Raw genomic sequence first — 22,658 nt, 5'->3', positions numbered from 1 at the left:
GGCTGATCCTGGGGCTCCCCCCTCCGAGGCTCAGGCCGCTCAGAGGTCAAGCCAGCGGAGCAGCATCATTGACCCCAGCGCCGAGCGTCACAAAGAGACACCCCCAGGTCGCAGCAGAGGGCCCCTCTGTGGTCTCTGCTACTTCCAGGGGGAGCGGATCCTGGCAGAGGTCACAAGGGGGCTATGGGGCAGGGGGAACAAACTCACACAGGACAGGAGCCCGGGGCTGCCAGCTCTCCGCCCTTTGCCCTAGATCAGCAGCTGGCTTCAAATCTCAGCCTGCGCTGTTATAGCAGAACCCAGCGCGGCCCTTCGGCAAACCCCACAGCGGCCGCCTTCTGCTTCCCGTGCACAGGACATCAGCGCTGCGTGAGCTCCGCCACATCCTGAGCGCAAGGCATGGTCCCAAAGGCTGGCTCAGAGGCTGCCTGTGGCCAGGGAGTCCTCAAACCACGATGGGTTTGTTGCAGAGGACCGGCCAGTCCCTCCTCTGCCTGGAAAAGGCAGACAAGACACAGCCCGTTGGCTGGATTCTCAGGCCTTGCACCAATTCCTTGCCTGGTCCTGTACGCCCTTTGCCTGGCTGTGGCAGCTTGCCCAGCCCCGGTGGGCATGAAGAGTGGGACCAGACTGGGGCTTCAGCCGCACAACACCCTGGCTGGCCACCCTGGGCACCAGCCAGCACTAGGTCTGTCCTGGTAGCAAGTCAGGGGCAGGGCTGTCTTAGGGGGTTGATGTCTCACGGGCACGCCCTCGGCTGCAAACCGGTAGCTCCGTCTAGCTCCACCCAGAGAGACCCCCGCACTGGGCAGCCTGCTCTTACCTGCCCCCTCAGGACGGCTGAGGGTGTCTACGCAGCAGCACTGGCCAGCTTGCGCCTCCAACGCGCACAGCCAGGCTCCTCGCCGGGCACCGGGGGATGGGGATAGGAAATCCCGTTTAATACGACAGAGGGTGGGCAGGCTGGAACACCCCCCTGCTCCCAACCGCGGCTGCTGCGGCCCCCATTGGTTAACTGTCACCAGTAAGCGTCACCCATTAAGGACGAGGCTTCCTGATTAACTGGTTAACCACTGACATCCCGACTGGGGCACGTCGGGGCTGCTGTCCCCTCCTGCCCAAGCTGCCGGAGTGAACGGCAGAGAGCGTGGGGGGGGTTAAGCACACGGCACCGGGGACATAGGACGGTCTCCCTCCGAGAGCTGCAAGAGCCCTTGTAGAAGCTGCTTGACCCTGCGCGCTGCGGTACAGCCCAGTTCACCAGCTAGCTGGGGCCGCGGCCTGCACGGCCCACAGGGACTCAGCCGTGTGACTGACTCAGTAACAGTCTGTGCCGCTGACCCCGCGAGTCGTCTCCCCACTGGCGTCCTGAGGGGCTGAGGCTTTCCTGCCTGCAAACAGGGCTGGCTCCGGCTCCAGCTCCAGGGGGCAATTGGTTTCCTGTGCCTCCTTGCAACAGGACCGCAAAACGAGCAAGCCACAGCCGCTCTCCACCTGGCCCGCCAACCCCCCCGAGCACACTCACTGTGGTCTCCGGGGCCCCCTCCCGAGAAACAAGACTAGTGTGCGCACTGCCGTGCAAGGCTTTGCAGAGAGGAGTAACCCGGGCCACAGCAAGGAGGGGTTAGCAAAGCTTCCTGTGACAAGACGGGAACCTGCTTCGTGCCTCTTACCGTCTCTGGGCCTGGCCCTGAAAGGGCACTAGCAATCGTGTAAGAAGGGCGTTCCCGGGATTTTCACCATCACCGTGCATAGGACTCTCCCTTCAGTCGCACCTGTGCTACAAAATGTAACACGTCTACATTTCGGGCTGTGTGCTCACCAGGGGTGCACGTATGGATTGTACTGTCAGAGCAAGGCATTGTGGGATCGCTTGGGAAAGCCAGTGGCCGTCGTTGTGAGCAACGTCGTAGCACACTGCGACTCATCGCTGTGGCGGACGTGGGCCTGCGTTGGTGAACCCAGTGCCGGCCCTGGACTCTACCCAGTGGGAGCCCAGACGAAGGTTTGGTTCAACCAGCCAGAGGGCAAGAATTAGCCAGGCTTCGATGTCCTAACCCGGCTCTCCATTAGGCAGCCCTGGCAGGACCGAAAGGATGCAACTGTCGAGAGAAAACTCCGCTGCAAGGCACAATTCGCAGGCGGGTCCAAGGGTGGGAGTTCCGAGGCCACGTGTGTTGTCAGATCACGGTGGAAAACGATGCACTTTCTCCTCTGAGGTTTCACCCACTTCCCTCTTTAGACCAATGCCAGGTAGGACCCTCCTGCCTCATGGCTCTCGTTAGTGGGAGAGAACACAGCTTTAGAAATGCAGACAGCATGCTGGGCTCGGACATGACTCAACTCTTCTTGTCCTAGTCCCTACTCCTTCAGTTGGGGGTGTGTGTGGGGGGGTGGCACCAGGTGGCATCTCTGAGGGAAAGGCCAAGGTGTCAGCAGTTGAGTCCTCTGCCACTGATTCACTGGGTGCCCATAGGAAGGTCACTTAAGCTGTGCGCATGGCTCTCCCTCTCCGTGGATAATGCTACTGACCCTCCCGGAAGCTGGGGAGTCCATGTTTGCCAAGCGCATGGCCCTTCTACAGCACCCCCAGATTCTCAAAGTATTTCCTTTTGCAGTCCTATGGAAAAGAAGTCACACCTGGCCTGAGCCCGCTTGTGCGTGACTGGCTCTCCTCTCACATTCGTGCCTGTGTGTATGCACAGGCTCCTAAGCAACCCGACAGGCCGCGTAAACCCAAGGCCACCACCACGAAGGCATACGTGGCACTGAGCCCAGGGACTAGGAGAAAGTGAGTCCTCTTTTCCAGGGCTCTTTCTGGAACCCCAACTTTCCCAGAGGAGGTGGCAAAGCACAGTTGCTCCCCAGGTGCCAGCAGCATCCGCAAGTCTCTTCCCCACTTCCCCCCCCCCCCTATCTGCGTGCTGCAAAATGAGCTAGGAGCTTTGCAGCACGTAGACAGAGCACGGGGCAGCGGGAAGAGAACAAGGAGGACGACTTCCCTTCACTGCAGCTGCCATGCTGCAAAGAAGCAAGTCCAGCACACACCATGAAACAGATGCTGCTCACCTGTCAGAGGAGCACTTGGGCAGCCACCCCAGAAGAGACCCAAATGCTACCCAGCGGATTAGCCAGCGCCCACCGCCGGCAGCACGTGTTTCTATGGGCGGTGGACATCTACACCCGCCTCAGTGCACATAACATTTATGCTGTGCACAGTTGGAAAAAATTAGAGGGAACATGGCTGCTCCCCTCAATGGACAAGAAAGCACAAAGGCAGAGTCGCTCCCTAGAAAAACAGCTCTCGGTGCACACGGCACAGAGCAGAAGCTCACAACTTCCACAGCAGCCTTGGCGGGGAAGAACCCGCTCGGCCGTGCTGCAGGGCCCTTTCTGCGCCTACCCCTGCCTTGTCACACTGCCCGAGCACCTAGAGAAGGAAAACAGTCGGGCAACTCCCCACAGCGTCAGTCAGCCCACGGAAGGCCCTGGCATCAGCCCCCTGTGCTGAAATTAGGGTCCAATCTTAGAAAGTGCAGACTGCCCTCCACTCCCCTTGACCTGCAGGATCAGCAGCCCCATCTCCAGCCCCATCACATTGGTGTGACCTTCCTCAGCAAAGGTCACATGCCTGGGGAAGCTTCTGGAGACCTGGGAACACCCGGAGACTGACAATCTCTTCCCTGGCTACGCGCCCGAAGGTACAAGCCGACCTGGTTGTCAGGTGTTTGCCCACGTACAGAACAGAGCATGGCTCTCACACGGCGCCTGCCACTTGAGAAGCTTTCACGCGCCGTGCAGAATTATGCCCCGTTTGACCGCTGGCCAAGCGGGGACGGAGCTAAGCGACGTGCCCAGAGACCCAGCATGTCCAAGCCGGAACTGAGATGCGAACTCCACTTTTCTGAATCCCAGGGTGAAGCTTTTACTAGACATGCTGCCTCTCTCGCGGGGGACACAGTTTAGCCAGTTTCTTAGCACAGTCCTTATGCAGCCTGAGGGCGTGGCCACAAAGCAAAGCTAACCCTCTCAAACACAAAGGTGCCTGGTCAGCCACACACCCTTTGCTATTTATTTCATCCCTGCTGCACTGCAATGTTATTGAGTGCAGCTGTAGCACCAAAGCATTAACACACGGTAGGGTATGCACTACAGCAGTGTTTCTCAACCAGTGGTATGAGTACCTTTAGGGGTACTCGTGAGAAGTCTGGGGGGGTATGTCAACACAACTGAAATTTGGAGAAAACTGAATTTTTAAGTTTTACAACGCTTCATTATTTTTGTACTTTTTACACCCAAATATTTGATCGCCCGCCCGGCTACGATTAAGTTGTTTAAACAAATGTGTTGCAATGGTAGAAAAAAATTGTGTGCGTCTCAAAACTGTAGGTACTGGGGGTACTTTTTTTTTTTTTAAGGGGATACTTTATTAAAAAAAGGTCGAGAAACATGGCACTACAGCACGCTTACAGATTACTCCGTGCACAACTATTTGTACTCCCATCTGTTTCCAAAAGGCCCAGTGCTTTGGGACCATACAACACAGATCCAACCTTGAGTAGCCATGTACTAATGTGAGTAGATAAAACAATTCTATATATCCACCATGCAAGGGTCAAGTCCCCAGCTCCTGTTACGGGCAGTTTGTGTCCTTCAAGTTTTCAGCCAGGTTATAACATGTCCTCAAGGCCCATGAGTGTCCAGATGGCCTTGCGCGACATCAAGAACGCTTTTAACGTCCAAGAATGATCCTAGAATGCACCATGAGACAACACTTCCATCTCACCTCTAATTCTAGGAATTTAAGAAAAATAGAATAAGGCAGGGAGGAGGAGTGGGAGGCGCAACCTACATCTGTTGACAAAAGTATGATTATTTTTCAGAAAAAACACTTTGGGGAGATGGGAGCTGGGACCAGCGGCTCTGAGGCAGGCTCATTTGAAATTTCGAAAATATAACTGCTGCCTCTGCTTACCGTTACTCATGTGAGGCGCCTCTCCTCGTGCAAGTAACCACACGGATGTCAATGAGGCTCTTTGCACATGTAAGGTCATGTTACACGACTGAGCAGGATCAAGGCTTTAAACAGACTTTGAAATGTGCTGCTCTCAAAGGTAAAAGCGTCCAGCAGCGCTGCCCAGAGGACAAGTGTTACAGGCCAAAGCTGCTTTGCTCAGGCAATTACATTATGAGCGGGTGTCCAGAGTACAGATATACCCTGCCGCTATGAAAATGAGCGGGGAAAGCGTGCAAAGATAGGTGCTAATCAAGCATGAAAATAGCTCATTGCTGTTGATTTTTTTCTTCCATGGGTTTTTTGTGTGTGGCAGTAACAAGAAGGGTTTACATCCGACGAGGCTGCAAGATTACATGAAACGAACTTCAGCATGAGATGCAATTCTTGAGGTGGTGTAAAAAAAGGTCAGACCAAATGATCTAATGGTTCCTGCTGGTAGGAAAAAAAAAAATCTATGACCATGAATCTACTTCTAAGAAACAGCAGCTTGAAAGAGAGGAGCACACAAAATCACCAAACATAGCTGTTCAACTGTTACTTGAGGAGGAAAGGAAGGTTCCAAGTCGGGCACCACTGGTGACCATCAGCCGGACTGGTGCTGATGTAGCTCTCCTGGACTCAGGTTGAGGAGCATTATTGGAGGGGGGGGGGGGGGAGTTTTTCTACTTATCAACTTTCTACTTTCAACAACAGCAAAACCAGCCACGGAGGTGAACTTCAACGAGAGCTGTCGTCAGCCCTGGGCTGTATCATGAGAGGTTAATGACGATAAAGCCCAAGCGAATCCTACAAGAACCTTTCAACCCTTACCTGAGCATACTAGCTCGTGGCCAGCCATTCAGCAACTGAAGACGACGAGATGGGCAGGCTCGCGGTGACCACTTTGTCTAATGCATGAGGGGGCGTTTGAAGGTTAGTCTCAGAAGGGCTAGGGCGATGGACACAAAAGCACAAGCATTCCCCATTGCAGTGCTTAGTGCTCCTCATACGGTGGGGTTTTCAGAAGCGTTCCTGGCTAAGCTCTGAAGGACTGCCACACAGAGCTAGGCCAGCACCAACTGCTAATGAGGATCCAACATGAGGTGCCTGAAGGCTCAGCCCCCTTATCTGATCACAGCACAGGTGCTGCGGTTTACACTAAAAAATTGAGAAAATAAATAGACGTTTTGCTAAAGACACTTGTGGCTTTAAATATTTGGCTGGATTCCCCCATCTTGAACCCTTCTCTTCACCCTAGGGAAGACTGGCTGAAACGTTGAGATTCAGAAATGGGTTTATTTTGTGCCTCCCTTCTGCTGGCCAAGGTGCTCAAATGGGTTCTGCTGAACCAAGGGCATTTTTAAACAAGTGCCAGGCACTGCTAGAGATTTTGGATACAAACATCAGGCTGGAAACAGCAAGATAGCAATCCTGGTGAGAATTCTCACCGCTATGCTTCTAGAAAGCCAGATTCCAAAACACGACGTGGCGCTTTTAGAGAGATGGGTTTGGCAGCTAACTAGAATCATTCACCTGCTTTGGAATGTTTCCCACCATGTTTCCATTTACACAGTTTGAAGTCCCAGATACCTGCTGTTATCTTTCTGTTCAGTCTTTCCACCCCTAACTACCTCGATGTGGTCCGTAATGCTGGGAATGTCTACAAGGCGGCGGCACACCCCAAACAATCAGGGGCTTGATTTTTCTTCTTTCCTACCTCTCTGTACTGAGCCTCCACATTTCAACCAATTCCAAACTCAGGATTTCTGAAAATCAGGCACTAGGCAATTAAACAGCCCTCACGGCACTTAACATGGTGTCACTTGCACGGCTGTGAAGTTCCAGTCATCGAATGCCAAATACACCGTATTAAGCTCAGCAGACCTTTTGTGCTCTTCAGCGCAGATGCTCCAAGGATTACAAATTGTAATTTGCACAACGCTGGCAGCCCTCACTGGCAAGCGACTAACACATGGACATGTTAAGTAACCTGACCAATGCACTCCCATTCCAGCAGTGGCAGCCTAACATTCTACGTACAATAGTTGCAGGGTTCTGAACAAAATTGGCTCACATACAGAGATGCAGAAGTGTTTAACAGCCAGAAGTTGACAAGGAGACACCCGGTTTGCTTGGTAAGAAACAAACAGCACTTACTTTACAGACTCAGAAGAAGCCAGACAGCATGAAGATCAGAAATCCATCCATCTCCTCGCCAATAAACGTGGATTATTCCGCTTCACCCTCTATTCCTGCTCCCTTTACACGGCAGAATGGGACTGTTCTCCGCTACGTATTCTGGAGTTTTTCAAACATCTTGATTGTGCTTCTCTCTCAGGCTGCTCCTTTGTTCAGCCTTGGTTTTCGGCTGAGAGACAGAGATGCCTTTGAGCTGAGACACCATGCAGTCTAATACCACAACTCATTTCCTGGCCTGCAAAAGTTCTCTCGTCACCCAACTGTTCTTTCCTGCAAAAGCGGAGCAGTGAGAGAAAGCGAGCAGGTGGAGGGGACCGGTGGAACTAGATGCAACAGCACCTTCTGCTGGCCATGCTTCCATACTTGACCTCATTTCTATATCTCCAACAGGGGCTGCTCAATTTGTTTTGTAGATTAATATAGGGGAAAAGAATAAATTACCTCTTGAGACAGTATTGTTCATCGTGAAGGATCACAAACACAGATAGAGAGATTGCTTTATCCACCACCGATATGCAGCCGTCCCAAGGTGAAAAAGGTTAGGCCAGTATGCCAGGTGGCAATTGAAACTACAGGCAGTCCCCGACTTACGTCGGATCCGCACTTACGAACGGGGCTCTCTCGCCCCGGAGCTCACAGGCAGTGGTCAGCCATCTCGAACTCTGGGGCGAGAAAAGCTGCTCCCGGTGCCCCTGGTCTGCTGGGGACCGTCTCCAGCAGACCAGGGGCACCGGGAGCAAAGCGGGTCCCGCGCCAGAGCAAAGCCTCAGAGGCGAGGCACCCCGCCGCTGGGGCTTTGCTCCCCGTATCCCTGGTCTGCTGGGGGGGGGGGGCGCAGCTAGTGTACCCCCCCCCCAGCAGACCAGGCTTTTGTTGTGGACCCTGGGGCAGAGCAGCTGGGGCGCTGCCGGTTGGTCCCTCAGCGCCGCCCTGTGCACTACTGGACCAACCGGGCAGCACCCCAGCTGCTCTGCCCCAGGTCCTGATTCAGCCGCTGCTGGTCAGTTTCAGCAGCGGCTGAATCAGGACGCCTGGGGCAGAGCAGCTGGGGTGCTGCTGGGTTGGTCCAGTAGCGCCGAGGAGCAGCGCTACTGGAGCAACCCAGCAGCACCCCAGCTGCTCTGCCCCAGGCGTCCCCAAGTCAGCCGCTGCTGAAACTGACCAGTGGCTGACTACAGGAAGCCAGAGGCACAGTTGCTCTGCCCCGGGCTTCCTGGAATCAGCGGCTGATCAGTTTCAGCAGCAGCTGACTTGGGGTTCTTAAGTTGAATCTGTATGTAAGTCAGAACTGGCGGTCAGTTTCAGCAGCGGCTGAATCTGGAGGCCAGTTCCGACTTACATATTCAACTTAAGAACAAACCTACAGACCCTATCTTGTACGTAACCTGGGGACTGCCTCTATTGAGAAAATTGAGGGATTTCAAGTGCAGTTACTGGACAATGGAACAAATATGCCCACCTCAAAACAAAAAAAAAAGTGACAACATGCCCATGAGTGCTGGCAGACAATAAGACTGTGCAAGACTCCTCCTCTCTCCAATACTTTTCTAGTATGGATTGGATCTCCCCGGCTCAGCACCCTCAGGACCTGATGGGTCCCGGATGAGAACATAACAGCCATACTGGGTCAGACCAAAGGCCCGTCTAGTGGACAAAGCCAGAGGCCCCAAAGGAAGTGAACAGAACAGGGAATCCTCATGTGATCCCTCTCCTATGACCCATTTCCAGACCCACAGAGGCCAGGGACACCATTCCTACCCATCCTGGCTAATAGCCACTGATGGACCTAACCTCCATGAATCTAGCTAGCTCTTATTTAAAGTCCTGGTCTTCACATCCTCTGAGGGATTTTGCTGGATCGGGGAGGTCATATCTGGCTCCCTGCTACCAGCCCCCCCCCCCAGCCCTGGACCAGCCGTTGGCCTCCTCACTGGCTCCCCCAAGTCCCACTGCTCCACCAGTCCCGTCCCACAGGGCTCGCCTGTGGCGAGTAGATTACAAGCCGGCACAGCCGAAGCAGCGCAGTCTGCGCATACATAGCGCACAGAACCGCATGGCTGGTGTGGTGGCTCACCCCCGCTTGGCGAGTCCTGCCTATCCCACTTCCCTGCAAAGCTGGGCAGCCCAGCTCCCTGCACAACAGGCAACCCCGCTGCGGCATGCCAGACTCCTAGACATGTCAGGCACCCCCACTGGGTTGTACCTACCAGCCCAGCTGCAGGGAGCTCAGCTACCAGCCTTCCACCAGGTCTCACTGGTCCTGAAACATCTGTGGTCCTGCTGGACTACAAATGTTACCAGACCACGGAGTCCCAGTTAACAGAGGTTCAATCTCAGGCAGAGAGATTGCCAAGTGGAGCTGTAAACCTTATCACAAATTGTCACAAGGAGCACTCCTAGGAGACCATTAACTAACTTGGGAGCTAAATACATTAACCTCTTCACTGCCTGTCTCCCATCTCCCACCTCAAGAGCTTTGAATTAACCCAAAGCAGAGAGAAGGCCCATACTTAGTCACTGAACAAGGATTCTTCTGGTATTGCTGCTGATTAGTTACGGGCTTGGAAGGATACTGATGTGTTCAAGACAGAAAGCCACAGCACCTTGATTTCCACTGTAAACAGAAGTGAGGAAACTTTAGTTCCTGTTCAGGGCCTATTGCAGGATTGAAGGCTTCCCAGGAAAGGGCACTCATGAAAGATCTTTTTCTTCCTGCATCCCTGAAACAGCCGAGTATTTAAAATTTATTTTCTCTCTCGTTTTTGCCCTCACTTCCTTTTCTGTCTCCTTTGCTGCTTTAAGGCACGGGTGACTTCCACAACTTGGTCTGAGGCTGTGAAAGCTGTGGTTTTTTTAATCATCAATGGATTCAATTGTCCTGACCCTGTAGCCCAGGAAGCCCTCTGGTGATTGTCACCCTTGCGGTTGACAGCTCTGTAATCCTTCAAAGGCGTTTGAGAAGTGGCGCTCAAAAGGCAAAAGTAGTCTAAGATAAAAGGGGTCAGACATCTTTTACTTACAAAAAAGTTCTCAAGACACCTGCAAAAATTACAGAATCAGAAAACAAAGGTGCACAGGAAAATACCACAATGACAGGCCACTGCCTGATACAGAATTCCCAACAGGATCAACACCTCTTCTACAGCAAGAGCTGGACACCACCTAGGCAGAAACTGTCTAGGAGATTTTCTGCTGCCTGTCTGTACCCATTGTAGGGTAGGAAAGTCTGCTCCTAGCTCCAGGATTGTATTAGCTCTTTCATGTGTGTGGTGGGCACGCCTGGACCTTGTGTTGTTTTAGGTACTTCTGTGGTGTTTCATGAAAAGAACTTACTTGTTCATGTAGCTATCTAGACTAGGACTCAAAGCAGTCAGAGTGAAAGCAAAAGGCTGCCTGTAGAACTGCTCCTGGCCTGCAGGTATGTAGCTGACCTGTGATGAGCCCCGCTGTTTCGGTGGCTGCCACATTCCCCTAACTCTGGCGCTCAGTGCCGTGAGACGGAATGGTGCAGCATTGCAGGTTGCCACTGTCAGCAGGTAGGCTGACTTCACAGGGAGATGCAAACCGTTTGTACTAAGTCAGGACAGCTGTTCCCCACCCAGCAATACTTTTGCAGTGGATACACACACACAGACGCAACCCACTGAGGCAGAATGGCAGGATGTGGGGCTTCCATGGCTCCTCCCACCAGCTGATCCGTGGACAACCAAGGTATCACGTGGATGGCTATAGACTCTCTGGATGGAGAGAACTACCACAGTGAAAACCGGGGAAAGGGAACAAAAGCAAAGTGCAGGGGCTTTACAGCAGGCCAGCATAAGCAGCTTGGGCCTTTTGAACACCTTCAGGACTTAGGATGTACTTTGCTCTTTCCTCCCCCCACCATCCGGAAAATCTCAGCTCAGAGAGCTTCTGGTTTTCAGACAACTGCTGCTTTCACCCTAGTTTCAGAGCTGGGTTGGCCAAGACCCAGAGGAGATGGCAACAGTTCATCCAGGCTCCAACACACTGAGTCCCAGCTCAGTCATAATGAGAACTAGTACATCACATCGCAGCTTTCCTCGGAGACTAGAACTCAGTCATTTTCTTGTGTGTGTCTGCTTTCTTCTGCTCCTGCTGCAGGCTAGCTTCCTGGGCCCGCAGCTGCCCCAGCTGCCTGTGGGCACCAGCCAGTTTCTCTTCCAGCTGGGCCGTGGCAATGCTGTGCCTGAAAGCAGAAGACAGGGAAGTAAGGCTATCTAGCATGTTAAGAACAAAGGCTCCAGTTTACTGCGAGGAACCCCAGTCTCAGCAGTGGGGTGGATGCAAATGACCCCTGGGAGCCATGAAGCAGCCAGTATCAAGCAAGTCAGAGAACGGTGATTGTTCCTGCTGGGAGGATGGCCCTGGGCAGCTTAAGAAACCGAAGAGAAAATCCTGCAGGACTCTGGCTCCTTTATACCAACGGTTCTCCTCCTTCAGAGCTCTGGCCCGGGGATCCTTGCCTTCTCAAGGCAGCAAATCAGAGAGCACAATCTGGTCCAAGTTGTGGTTTGGAAGCTTTTGCCTACTGCTTTATTCTAGCCTTCCTACTGCGCCAGTGGTTAGAGTAGCAACAGTGACAAACACCTTAGAATAAGCTCCGCTCCTCTCCCACAGAATCCTAGCTCTGGAAGGAACCTCAGGAGGTCCCTGCATTCCTGGCAGGACTACGTATTATCTAGACTGGGGTAGGGAACCTGTGTCCCGCCCTTGGGGGGGTCCCCACTGCCGTGAAATGCTGCGGGAGGCCCCTGGGGCCACTTAAAAAACTTTCCCCACGCTCCCCTGCAGCGTGACCGGATACTTCCAGTTTCTCTCCTGTATATGGGAGAGGTGCGCAGAAGAAGCGCCACATGCCGTGTGTCAGCGACGGGGCAGTGAAAAAGAGGCTGCAGCTGCTTCCCAGGTGTGTGGGACCCGGGGAGGGAGGGGATCCGTTCCCAGAGTGGGAGGGAAGGGAAGCCCCTGAGCCCCTTCTCTGCATGGGGCACCCTTTGGGAGGAAAGGGAGGCCACAGCGGGGCCCTGGCCCTTCCCTGAATGGGCTGGAGCCCTCTGGCAGACGGGAGCCTTAACAGTTAAGGATGCATGCGGGACTGGGGGAAGTGGGGGGGAAATCCCTTGCAAGAGTGGGAGGGAAGAGAAGCCCCCCCCCCCCGCAGTCCCTTCCCGGCATGGGGTGCCTTTAGGGAGGAAGGGGTGGCCACATCTGGGCAAGCCCCAAAGGCTTTGCTCTGGATGGGATGTCTGCGAGCTGTTGTTTTCAAACCTTTCTAGAACAGCATTTTGAGCACGTCAAGGGGTTTTGTGGCATTCGTGTGTGTGAGCGGGTGCGCTTTTTGTTGTTGTTGTGCTTCTCACGTGTGTGGCCCCTGACTGATCTCTGTGGGTTAGCAGCCCCCCACCCAAAAAAGGTTCCCTGCCCCTGATCTAGGCCATCCCCAAAGTCCCATCCTGAAACCTCTTACTGTGGCTTTTTACGTTACATAACCCGACTCTTCGCCTCCAGCCCGAGCCTAAGCCAACTGGCAGCCTCAAATCATTCTGGAACCCCCAACATGGATTTCCCCATACCGTCCAACATTGCGTGCCAGGGCTTCCTGGATTCCCCTGATGGTCTTCTGCGTTTGGTCGATCTTCTCCATGGTCTGGAAGAGGCGGACGCTGAGGGCCTTCTTGGTGCTCTTACTGGCGTGGTAGATCTCCTTGTTGTTTCTCTCCACTGGTGCCGCCCCTGCAGCCTGCTCCCCAGAGCCATTCCCCTGAAGTTTCTCATTGAGAAAGTCAAAGACGCTGCGGGGGGGCTTGCGGGTCCCTGCAGGGCGACGGCCAACGTGGTTTGCCTTCACTCGGCGTTTCCTTGATTTAGTAGGATCCAGCTTCTTCTTCTGAAGGATCTCAGCACATTGGTCAAGGGACTTCCCTTTAGGCAGCACTATGGCTTGCACTGGCTCCACGCGGCCCTCGGCGTTCTTCCCCAAACCTAAGGGAGGAAGAAGGGAAGCAGGTGGAAGCCAAATGTTACAACGGAGTCGCTCCATACCCCAAGGATTCTCCTCTCTACCTCTGCACAGATGCCCCATGCACAGCCCCCAGGCTCAGAACCCCACAAAACCATCGGCGGAGGCTTCGTGCTGCTGCTCTTGAAGGCCACCGGAGCAGTGTTGGACTGTACACTCGATGACAAGGTTGACCGCTGAGTGACAGAAGAGACACCGTACCCCAAACGCACCTGATTCACACTGTTACACACACAAGAATCTCCACCGTACAGGACAGAGACATGCACAGGAGGTGCTGCCAGGGCCGGCCCACAACATTTTGGCACCTGAGGCGGGGAGCTCAAATGATGCCCCCATGCCCCCTCGCTTGGGCCAGCAGCAGACACAATCTTCTACACTCTGAGTCCTAGTGGTGCCCCCCCACAGCCTGGCACCTGAGGCGGCGCCTCAGTTCACCTCATGGTAAGGCCAGCCCTGGGTGCTGCAGCAGAGCCAGACTTGGATTTGCACCGTCACCTCCTTGAGCAGAGAGGATGTTCCCCTTCCAAAGCAGGTGTGGGAACTCCACCAGCAATGGAGGCAAATGTGAGCAGCTGGCTGGCTTCTCAAGGCCACTGGGATCAGCAGAACTTCAGTGCAAGGGGTCTGGAGTCAGCAGCTGGCTCCACAGGATTTGAAGTCTTGCGGGGGAGGGGAGGAGCCCTGAGCCAGACCCATTACCTCATGCTCTACAGGAAAGCTGACTAATTGAGGCTCTGCTCTGACAGTGTTTATCATCTGGCCAGTGCGTTGACTGCCCCCTTGACGTATTATGAAACATGAGCGCTGCTACACGCACAGCCCTGACTTTCCCCCAGACATCAACAGTAAGACGTCAGCACCACCACACACGTAATCCTGTATTTAGTATTGAACACATACCGCATTCTGGGCCGGATCCAAGCAATGCTGGTCAGACCCACTGACAGAGGATTGGACAGAGGATTGACTGTCCCCCCAATTTCCCCAGCAACAAGTCCCTTGAGAAGCTGAGAGCCAGAGGCAGGCAATACAGGCAGGCTCTTGTGCCCTTACCTTTTCCAAACTCATATCCCATTTGAGCGAGTAGCTTGGAGCCGATGCCACGAGTATGGGCCTCCCAGCCACCAAACGCGGAACTGCAAGCTGGCGCCCCTTCCCCATTCTCCGAGGGCGCGGAATCGATCACTGCAGCACAAACAGAGATTGGGGAAACAAAGCACCAAGTGAAAACGGGCAGACAGCTGGGAGCACAGCTGCCAAACCCAGCAGCCTCTCTCTCCACACACACACTCGACTTTGAAGCCTTTTTTTCAGTCCTCTGGAGTCCAGTCAGTTCTGCCCCCTAACTGTTCCCTCTAAGCAGCCACCCTCTAATCCAGTCGCTCAGGAGAGGAGCATGAAGAGTGAGCAGGGTTTTAAATGCTGCGGTCGGTGGGGAGAATCCCATTTACTACCCATTAATTCGGGCAGAATTATCCAGCAGTTTTAGTGGATTCTTCCCATGCTCCTGGAGTCCGGTTAGATTTCATGGCTTCACCAGAACAGAAGTCAGCATGCTGAATGTTCTGTGCCTCCATCACACTTCTAACAGGTTCAGTGGAATGGAGGAGTCTTCTATATGTTCAAGAGAGTCTGTCCATCTGCTTGTTCAAGAACTCCTCCTAAACGGAAAGAGCTAGGACCACCAAACTTGGTATACAACTTCCTCGTATCACAGTTAAAGCAAGGTCAGGGTTTGGTTGTGCCAGGAAGATGGGATGTGCCTGGAATAGGACTGCTTCTCATAACACCACACAGAAAAGAGACAATCACAAGCCGGTGAAAAGGGCTGGCTGCCTGTTCCACCCCACTCCACCCTCCGCCTGGGACTGCACCAGCCCCAAGCCTCCTACCCTGCCAGGCACCTTTTGGGGGAGGGAGAATTGGACACTGCCGGCTGTTCCCCTTCATCAGGGAGTGAGGAGGAAGTGTAGTTTGCTGCATTCCTCACTCTGGCTAGGGAGCATGGGGGCAGACGAACCTGGACCTGCCTCAGCTAGGGGACATGAACCCCTTCCCTGGCTGGGCCCACTGGAGCTTCAGTGGCCATGGTGAGGTGCTTCTCACCTGCCCCCGATCTGCTATGGTGAGAGAGGGCTGGGGTTGTCCTCTCTCCCCAGGGCAGCCTGATACTGAACTCCACCTCCCCAGCCCCACTCCAGAGCAATGATTTAAATGAAGCCTGGACATTTTCATCTCATTTTTCAAAAATTCATTCATTCAAAGACCCAAGCAATACTAGGTACATTTTCCATTTACCTATGACTTAGAGATCCCTGCACACTCCCTGCTTGTTTCTAAGATGTGGTTAGGGCACTAACCTAGGAGAGGGGAGATCCAAGGCCCTGCTCTTGGTGTGCCCTTGAAGTCATGGAGGCGGTGTCTACACTGGCAGCTTCTTGCACAAGAACAGCCGGTCTTGCACAAAAACTTGCCTGCTGTCTACACTGCACGAGTGTTCTTGCGCAAGTAAATTTACAGTAGAGCGTTGGAAAACAGGGCTTCTTCCGGAAGAGTTATTCCTCTCCCCACGAGGAATAACCCCTTTTGCACAAGAGCTCTTCCACAAGAGGGTAGTGTAGACAGGCAACATGAATTTCTTGTGCAAGAAGCCCCTATGGTTAAAGTGGCCATCAGAGCTTTCTTGTGCAAGAGAGCATCTACATTGCCATGGATGCTCTTGTGCAAAAGCACATGGCACTGTGGATGTGCTCTTGTGGAAGATTTTTAGCACAAGAACTCTTCTGCAAAAGAGTTCTTGCGCAAGAAGCTGCCAGTGTAGATGTAGCCTTAGGTAATGAAGGCACTTGTACAGTGGCAACAACAGCACCGCCCTGCCTCCCAGGAAAACTGCATTATAGATTTCAAGGCACTCGGGTATTACAGTGATGGGTGCCACGTAACTATGCAAGACAGACACGTCCTGCCACCCTAGAAGCTTTCTCCAGAACATTTCCCCCTTCATTTTCAAAACTTTTGTTTCAGTACATAATTACATGGCTCACCCAGAGTCATATAGCAAATCTGCAATAAGAATACAGGGGTTCCTGCTCCTAGGCCCTTTTCATGCTGATATTTTCTCCAATTCCATTAGGGTGAATTGTTTTCTTTTCATTTAAGGTATCTATCTGCTTGTATCCACTTAGTGAAAATCATTAGCATGGAACATCACAGAGATTTTAACTGGAGACCACAGTACACATGATGCTTAGTGTTGTCTCATCTCCTTCTGCAGCAGAACACGAGGTAAAAAAAAAATCATCAAATTTCTGCTAAGTTCTGCAATGATTCAAGAATCCTGAAATAAAGAGCAGGTTTTGATCACTGTCAGTTCTAATCCACTTTCTGCCCAGTCTACCTTTAGCATAGCCAGAGTCATCTATGTTGTCTTCCTCAGACTCAGGAGAGGAAGAGTCCTCCTCGCTTCGCAGTGGTGGCATGATGCCATCTCCCTCCACAACAGCCTCCTTCAGCAGCAGTGAGTTAAACTTCACTGTGTAGTAACCACTGTCAATATCTGCAGGAGGAAAAGCAATGGACTGAATGAGCAAATCTGCACAAAATGTACCTAGAGGACCATGTTCATACTGTCTTAGCTAACTGAACTAACTTCAATGGAATGACACCTGGGATGAGTTTAGTTCAAGGAACATGGATTTAATAGTCTCCTCTTGGCTTTTTCTGCTTCATCTATTTTGGGTTTTCTGTTCGAAGGGAGAATGAATCATCACTCACAGCTACCATCAGCTACGGCCACATGGTACAAACAGAGCTAGAGGCACAGTAAATTGTGCACTTCTGTGGACACTCAGGAGAGATTCAAATGCCGTCCAGTTGATTAGCAGAGCACCCATAACTAGGTTTTGTTTCTAACAGTGATGTACATTCACAAATACCTCAGTGCACATACAAAATTATTCCGCACATGGGTGGAAAAGATTACAGGGAAGATTAATCATAGTAAACAGCAGTAGAATCATCACTTATCTTCAGTTTCTAATGGGACCAGCAGGTTTTACAGCATCAGAACACATTACTCAGAATTTGCTCTTAAAGGGGCAAGAGAACAGGTTTGGGGAAATATAAGAATTGCTCCCACACAACTGATTTGAGATCAAACACAAAGAACAAATCCAGTCTCTCCACACACAAAGCACCAGTCTAACACATCTCTCAGTGACTGGTGTACAGGTGAAAATCTAGGACTTTGTTTAAACTGGAATTGGATTAAACAAGATTCAGTTGTTCCAAGTATCTAAATCTAGTATTTGACAAGATATCAAGGATAACATTTGGGCAAAGCAGAACAGAGGGTAGGAAAATTTAATGGTCTAGTTATTTGTATTAATTCTTTCATTCCTATGTTCTCTATTCCACTACTACTATTTTCTTACAAGTCTCCACAACTTTCCTTATAAAATCCTGTCACCAATTTTCTGCCCCCCCCCCCCCCCCCCCCCATTACTAAATCCTTCTCTGGTTCCCCTTTTGTAAAGATCATCGGCCCTTCAGGATCTCAAAGCACTTTACAGCTATTAAGGAATTAGGCATGAGCCACTCCCAAAGGCTGTGGCAGAGAACTCAGCTGTCTCAAACCCCTGGGCCGGGCTTTAGCTAGAAACCCAGCCTTTGCTGTTTGGCTTAACGCTTCATTAAAAATGAATATTGAAGTGCTTCTGTTCATCTTTCAATACCCACCCAGAGAAAATGAGACTCACCAGTGATTTTAGCACCGTACCATATTCCATCACTGTGCTTCGCCAAGCAGGCTGAGCCCACTTCAAGGGAGCTGAGATTGGGCTCCTGAAATGGATGAAGCTCATCCACAGATACCACTTGCCCATGGGAAAACCTGCAGGGGAAACAGGGAGAAGTAATCAGATCGGCCTTTGTCTGACGGGGATTCTAGAAAGGAAATTTCCTTCCTTTATGGAAATATGGGCCAATTGTCTGCATTGTCCTCTCCAATAATCATAAATATGCCTTACCACCAGAATTGTTTCAGTTGCATAACTTATTCTTCACTTTGTCTTTTTTAAAAAAACACCTCTTTTTAACGTTATGTGTTTTATTAAGCAAATGCCACATCCTACCTCAGAAGAGGCCATATTTCACAGGCCAGTGACAAATCCATTAAAAAATTAAAAGGCATACATCTTTCAGGATGCAATGAACTAGTTATATGCACAGTAAGGATGCTAAAGTGCATTTATTTAGGTAAATGCTGAAAAATTCAGCGGTTATATGTTTACAAGCTAGGGAGGAGGAGACGGCAGGGGCAGCAGTGGGAGGGGGACAGGAAGGAGCTGGTTCTCACAGAGAGCTGGCTTAAGCACCAACTCCTGCCTGTCCCTCCCCCTTGTCCCCCCGTGGTGGGGGGGCCTGCATGTAACCATACACTTCTACACTTTCTCATCCCTAATGCACAGTTTTTATTAAGACGTGTTAGCTTCCCTACAGTAGATTTCATTTTGTCTTATTTAGCCAATATTCATTTACCTACACAATATATGAGAACTAATTCCTGCACTTTTTTCTCTAAGGATTTTCCATTGTCTCCCTGGGTTAGCTGAAGGAATGTACCAAGTGAAATTAATAGGCAGCAGTTTGGGGGGGAAAAAAGGAAATATTTCTTCCCACAACGCAAACTCAACTTGTGGAACTCCTGCCAGAGGATGTCGTGAAGGCCAAAACTATAGCAGGGTTCAACAAAGAACTAAATAAATTCATGGAGGATGGGACCACCAATGGTTATTAGCCAGGGTGGGCAGGAATGGTGTCCCTAGCCTCTGTTTGCCAGAAGCTAGGAATGAGTAACAGAGAATGGATCCCTTGATCATCTGTTCTGTTCATTCCCTCTGGGGTACCTGGCATTGGCCACTATTGGAAGACAAGATTACGGGGCTAGACGGACCTTGGTCTGATTCGGTATGGCCACTCGTGTACATTCACTGATCTAGCACAGCAAAATGACAACACTTTAAACAAATAAAAAGTTGTTGGACAAAGTTACAGCCAATTTAAGAACCAAGGAAGGTGAGATATTTACAAGTCCAAAGTTACTCCCGCTGGCTGACATTGCTACTAATTGCACTCTTACTACACAACGGAGATAAGCTTTTATTTTTACCGACAATTCTCTTTAAATCTGCATTTGCCATCCAAGAAGAATGGACATGGCTTCAAGGACTTGTGGGTTGGGTAGAGATACAGCACTCTGACTCCTGCACTGCCATCTTCCAAACACTCTGTCCCCACAATCATGGCATTATGGTACTCCAGGGTACCCCAAGGACTGTAGTATGGGGCTTTAACCTTCATCCCACTCACTTCCTCCTCCTCTTCCTCAGACGCTTCCTCCTCGTCACTGTACTTCAATTCATTTCCCCCATCATCCTCTCCATCTTGTTCTGGAGAGGCCATGTCTTTAGTACACAACTGCTTGTCCTCACCACCAAGTTCAGCAATAGCTTCCTTAAAAGCATCATACTCATCATCATTGCAGGACCTGCCAGAATTACTGTCCTGTTTTAGGGAACCTGCTGGAGAAATGGAGGGTCCATCGGTGTCTAAATTGGCCAGCAGTTTGCTCTTTTTCACTGACACCAGGCTGGATTCAGTCAGTTCTATCAATTGCTTCAAATCTTCCTGCAATTGGATCAAGTCAGATTGCTGTGATGGATCGAGCCCTGCCCCTAAAGCCAGCTCTACTTGTTGCAACTGGGCTTTATAGGTTTGAATTGCTGCTTCCAGACTCTCTTCATCCATTGTTATTGCAAAGAGCTGTTTCGCTGATTCCTGTCTGGGAACTTGGTAAATACTCAAGTATTTACTGGACAGAAATGTGAAATATGGAGTCTCTGTCCAAACTAGCTGTCAATCTCTGCAGTAGTCTTGTGTTCTTCCCTTTGCTGCAACCAGATGAAAAACACTGCAGGGAACAAATATTATAAAGCTTCATTAGAGAAAGCAGTCACAAGGATAGCCATCCTAATTGAATAGATATCTGTAATGCAAACAGCTACCACCGTATATCATTATACACACATGGCTCGTGTCATGTACATTCAACCTGCCCCGTTGATATCGCACTTGAAAAACTGTTAAGCTTTTAACTTACCTCAGAATTCAACCATGATTAACTAGGACATGCGAATAACATCAGCCTTACTTTTCTGTCCCTTTAAACTTGCAGTCCCATGACACAACACTACCACTCCCTACCTCCTCTTTAATTATAACTAGTAACAAGTGGGGTCCCCAAGGGTCTGTCCTGGGACCAATCCTATTCAACTTACAGGCAGTCCCCGGGTTACGTACAAGATAGGGACTGTAGGTTTGTTCTTAAGTTGAATTTGTATGTAAGTCGGAACTGGTACATATTGTAGAGGAAACTCTAGCCAAACATTTCTCCAGAGCTCAGTTTTATTCTCCCACACCTCACTTCCCTCAGTCCTTTATTCTCAAGCTGAGGTGTCTGCTGAGAAAAGCCGCTCCGCATCTCCCTGGTCTGCTGGGGAGGGGGGGGGGCGCGCTAGCTTCGCGTCTCCCTGGTCTGCTGGGAGGAAGCAGCTAGTGCGGGGTTGCCTCACCCCGTTTGTAAGTAGGGATCCGATGTAAGTCGGATCCATGTAACCTGGGGACTGCCTGTATTTATAAATGATTTAGAGAAAGGGGTAAACAGTGAGGTGGCAAAATTTGCAGATGATACCAAACTGCTCAGGATAGTTAAGACCAAAGCAGACTGTGAAGAGCTTCAAAAAGATCTCACCAAACTGAGTGATTGGGCAACAAAATGGCAAATTAAATATAACGTTGATAAATGTAAAGTAATGCACATTGGAAAAAATAATCCCAACTACACATACGATATGATGGGAACTAATTTAGCTACAACTACTCAGGAGAGAGATCTTGGAGTCATTGTGGATAGTTTTCTGAAAACATCCACTCAGTGTACAGCAGCAGACAAAAAAGCAAATAGAATGTTAGGAATCATTTAAAAAGGGTTAGAAAATAAGACAGAAAATATCTTATTGCCTCTATATAAAATCATGGTACGCCCACATCTTGAATACTATATACAGATGTGGTCGCCTCATCTGAAAAAAGATATATTGGCATTGGAAAAGGTAAAGAAAAGGGCAAGAAAAATGATGAGGGGTTTGGAACGGGTCCCATCTGAAGAGAGATTAAAAAGACAGACTTTTCAGTTTAGAAAATAGGAAACTAAAGGGAGATATGATAGAGGTCTATAAAATCATGACAGGTGTGGAAAATGTGAACAAGGAAAAGTTATTTACTTGCTCCCCAAATATAAGAACTAAGGGTCACCAAGTGAAATTAATAGGCAGCAGGTTTAAAACAAATAAAAGGACGTTTTTCTTCACTCATTGCACAGTCAAGCTGTGGAACTCCTTGCTAGAGGATGTGGTGAAAGCTAGGACTTTAACAGGGTTGAAAAAAGAGTTAGATAAATTCATGGCAGTTAGGTCCACCAGTGGCTATTAGCCAGGATGGGTAGGAATGGTGTCCCCAGCCTCTGTTTGTCTGGAAATAGGTGACAGGGGAGGGATCACATGAGGATTCCCTGTTGTGATCCCTCCCTCTGGGGCACCTGGAATTGGCCACTGTGGGCAGGACACTGGGCTGGATGGACCAGTCTGGTTGTTCTTACATCTTTCTGCTCACGTTGCCTCCCACGCAGGCGGCATTAAACCTGCTGTGAAAGTGGAGGCAAAGACCCCTGGGCTGCGCCCAACCCGCACCTTTCCTCTGCCCCCCCCCGCTCTGCAGGATCCAGGGGCTGCCCCCTTTGCCGCCCCCTGCCTCACATTCAATGGGGCAGAGGGAAGCTGAAAATCCCTCATGAGGGGGGGGTCAAGAGTCCCCATGGAGGGGGCCCAGCACCTCCCCAGCCATAGCAACCGGGGGGGGGGAGAATAACTCCCAACCGCCTCACGTGATCTAACCCCTCCCCAGCCAAGGCGACCCCTCCCCCCATGTGAGACACAGCAGCTCCCCCAGCGGCGGGGGGAGGGGCTACTCCCCTCAGTCGCCATGGAGACCCCAGGGGAACGGTTACCTCCATTGCCCCCGCGGCCCCTCCCTTACCTCAGGCCGCCCGCTCCCGCTAAGCCAGCGCAGCCGCCATGACTCTCTCCATTGCCATGGCTTCCGCCTCCCGGAACAGGCCACACCATAGACACCACCCGGCTTCCGGCTAGAGTCGACTTCCGGCTCCGTCGCCATCTTGGGCGGGCCAGTCCTCCAGCTCCTCCTCCAATGGTGTTTCCGGCGGGCTGAAGCGAGGACGCCTCCCGCGGCTGGGCGCGCTGAGCATTCTGGGAGCGGTGGTCCAAGAGGCCTTCCCCTTCCGAG

The 22,658-nt window shown here is 51.2% G+C and overlaps 2 protein-coding genes across 9 annotated transcripts in view; both read right to left on the bottom strand.

Moving 5' to 3' along the window:
• LIME1 (Lck interacting transmembrane adaptor 1) overlaps positions 1–7,787 on the bottom strand; it is a 50,368-nt gene extending 42,581 nt beyond the window's left edge. For 5 of the 8 annotated variants that reach the window (XR_012896478.1, XR_012896476.1, XR_012896477.1 and 2 more), the window contains exon 1: positions 5,828–7,787. Coding sequence is in view for 1 of the 8 variants with exons in the window: in XM_075900969.1 (XP_075757084.1) it covers positions 5,828–5,855 (28 nt within the window). In the remaining 7 variants the exon portion in view is untranslated. The other 3 variants (XM_075900971.1, XM_075900970.1, XM_075900972.1) reach the window with 3 other exon arrangements.
• A 2,400-nt stretch (positions 7,788–10,187) lies between these two features.
• On the bottom strand, positions 10,188–22,615 carry ZGPAT (zinc finger CCCH-type and G-patch domain containing). The gene is made up of 7 exons (XM_075900950.1): positions 22,392–22,615; positions 19,408–20,208; positions 17,996–18,129; positions 16,636–16,794; positions 14,292–14,423; positions 12,790–13,198; positions 10,188–11,402 (listed from the first exon to the last, which is right to left on the bottom strand). The coding sequence occupies exons 2-7, from the start codon at positions 20,043–20,045 to the stop codon at positions 11,264–11,266; spliced, it is 1,611 nt and encodes a 536-aa protein (XP_075757065.1). The 5' UTR covers positions 20,046–20,208; positions 22,392–22,615; the 3' UTR covers positions 10,188–11,263.
• Positions 22,616–22,658: the final 43 nt, after the last annotated feature.

This window comes from Pelodiscus sinensis, chromosome 18, assembly GCF_049634645.1.
Source record: "Pelodiscus sinensis isolate JC-2024 chromosome 18, ASM4963464v1, whole genome shotgun sequence".
Lineage (NCBI taxonomy): Eukaryota > Metazoa > Chordata > Testudines > Trionychidae > Pelodiscus > Pelodiscus sinensis.
Note: the sequence above shows the minus strand (reverse complement) of the source record. Positions and strands in the feature narration are given on the sequence as shown.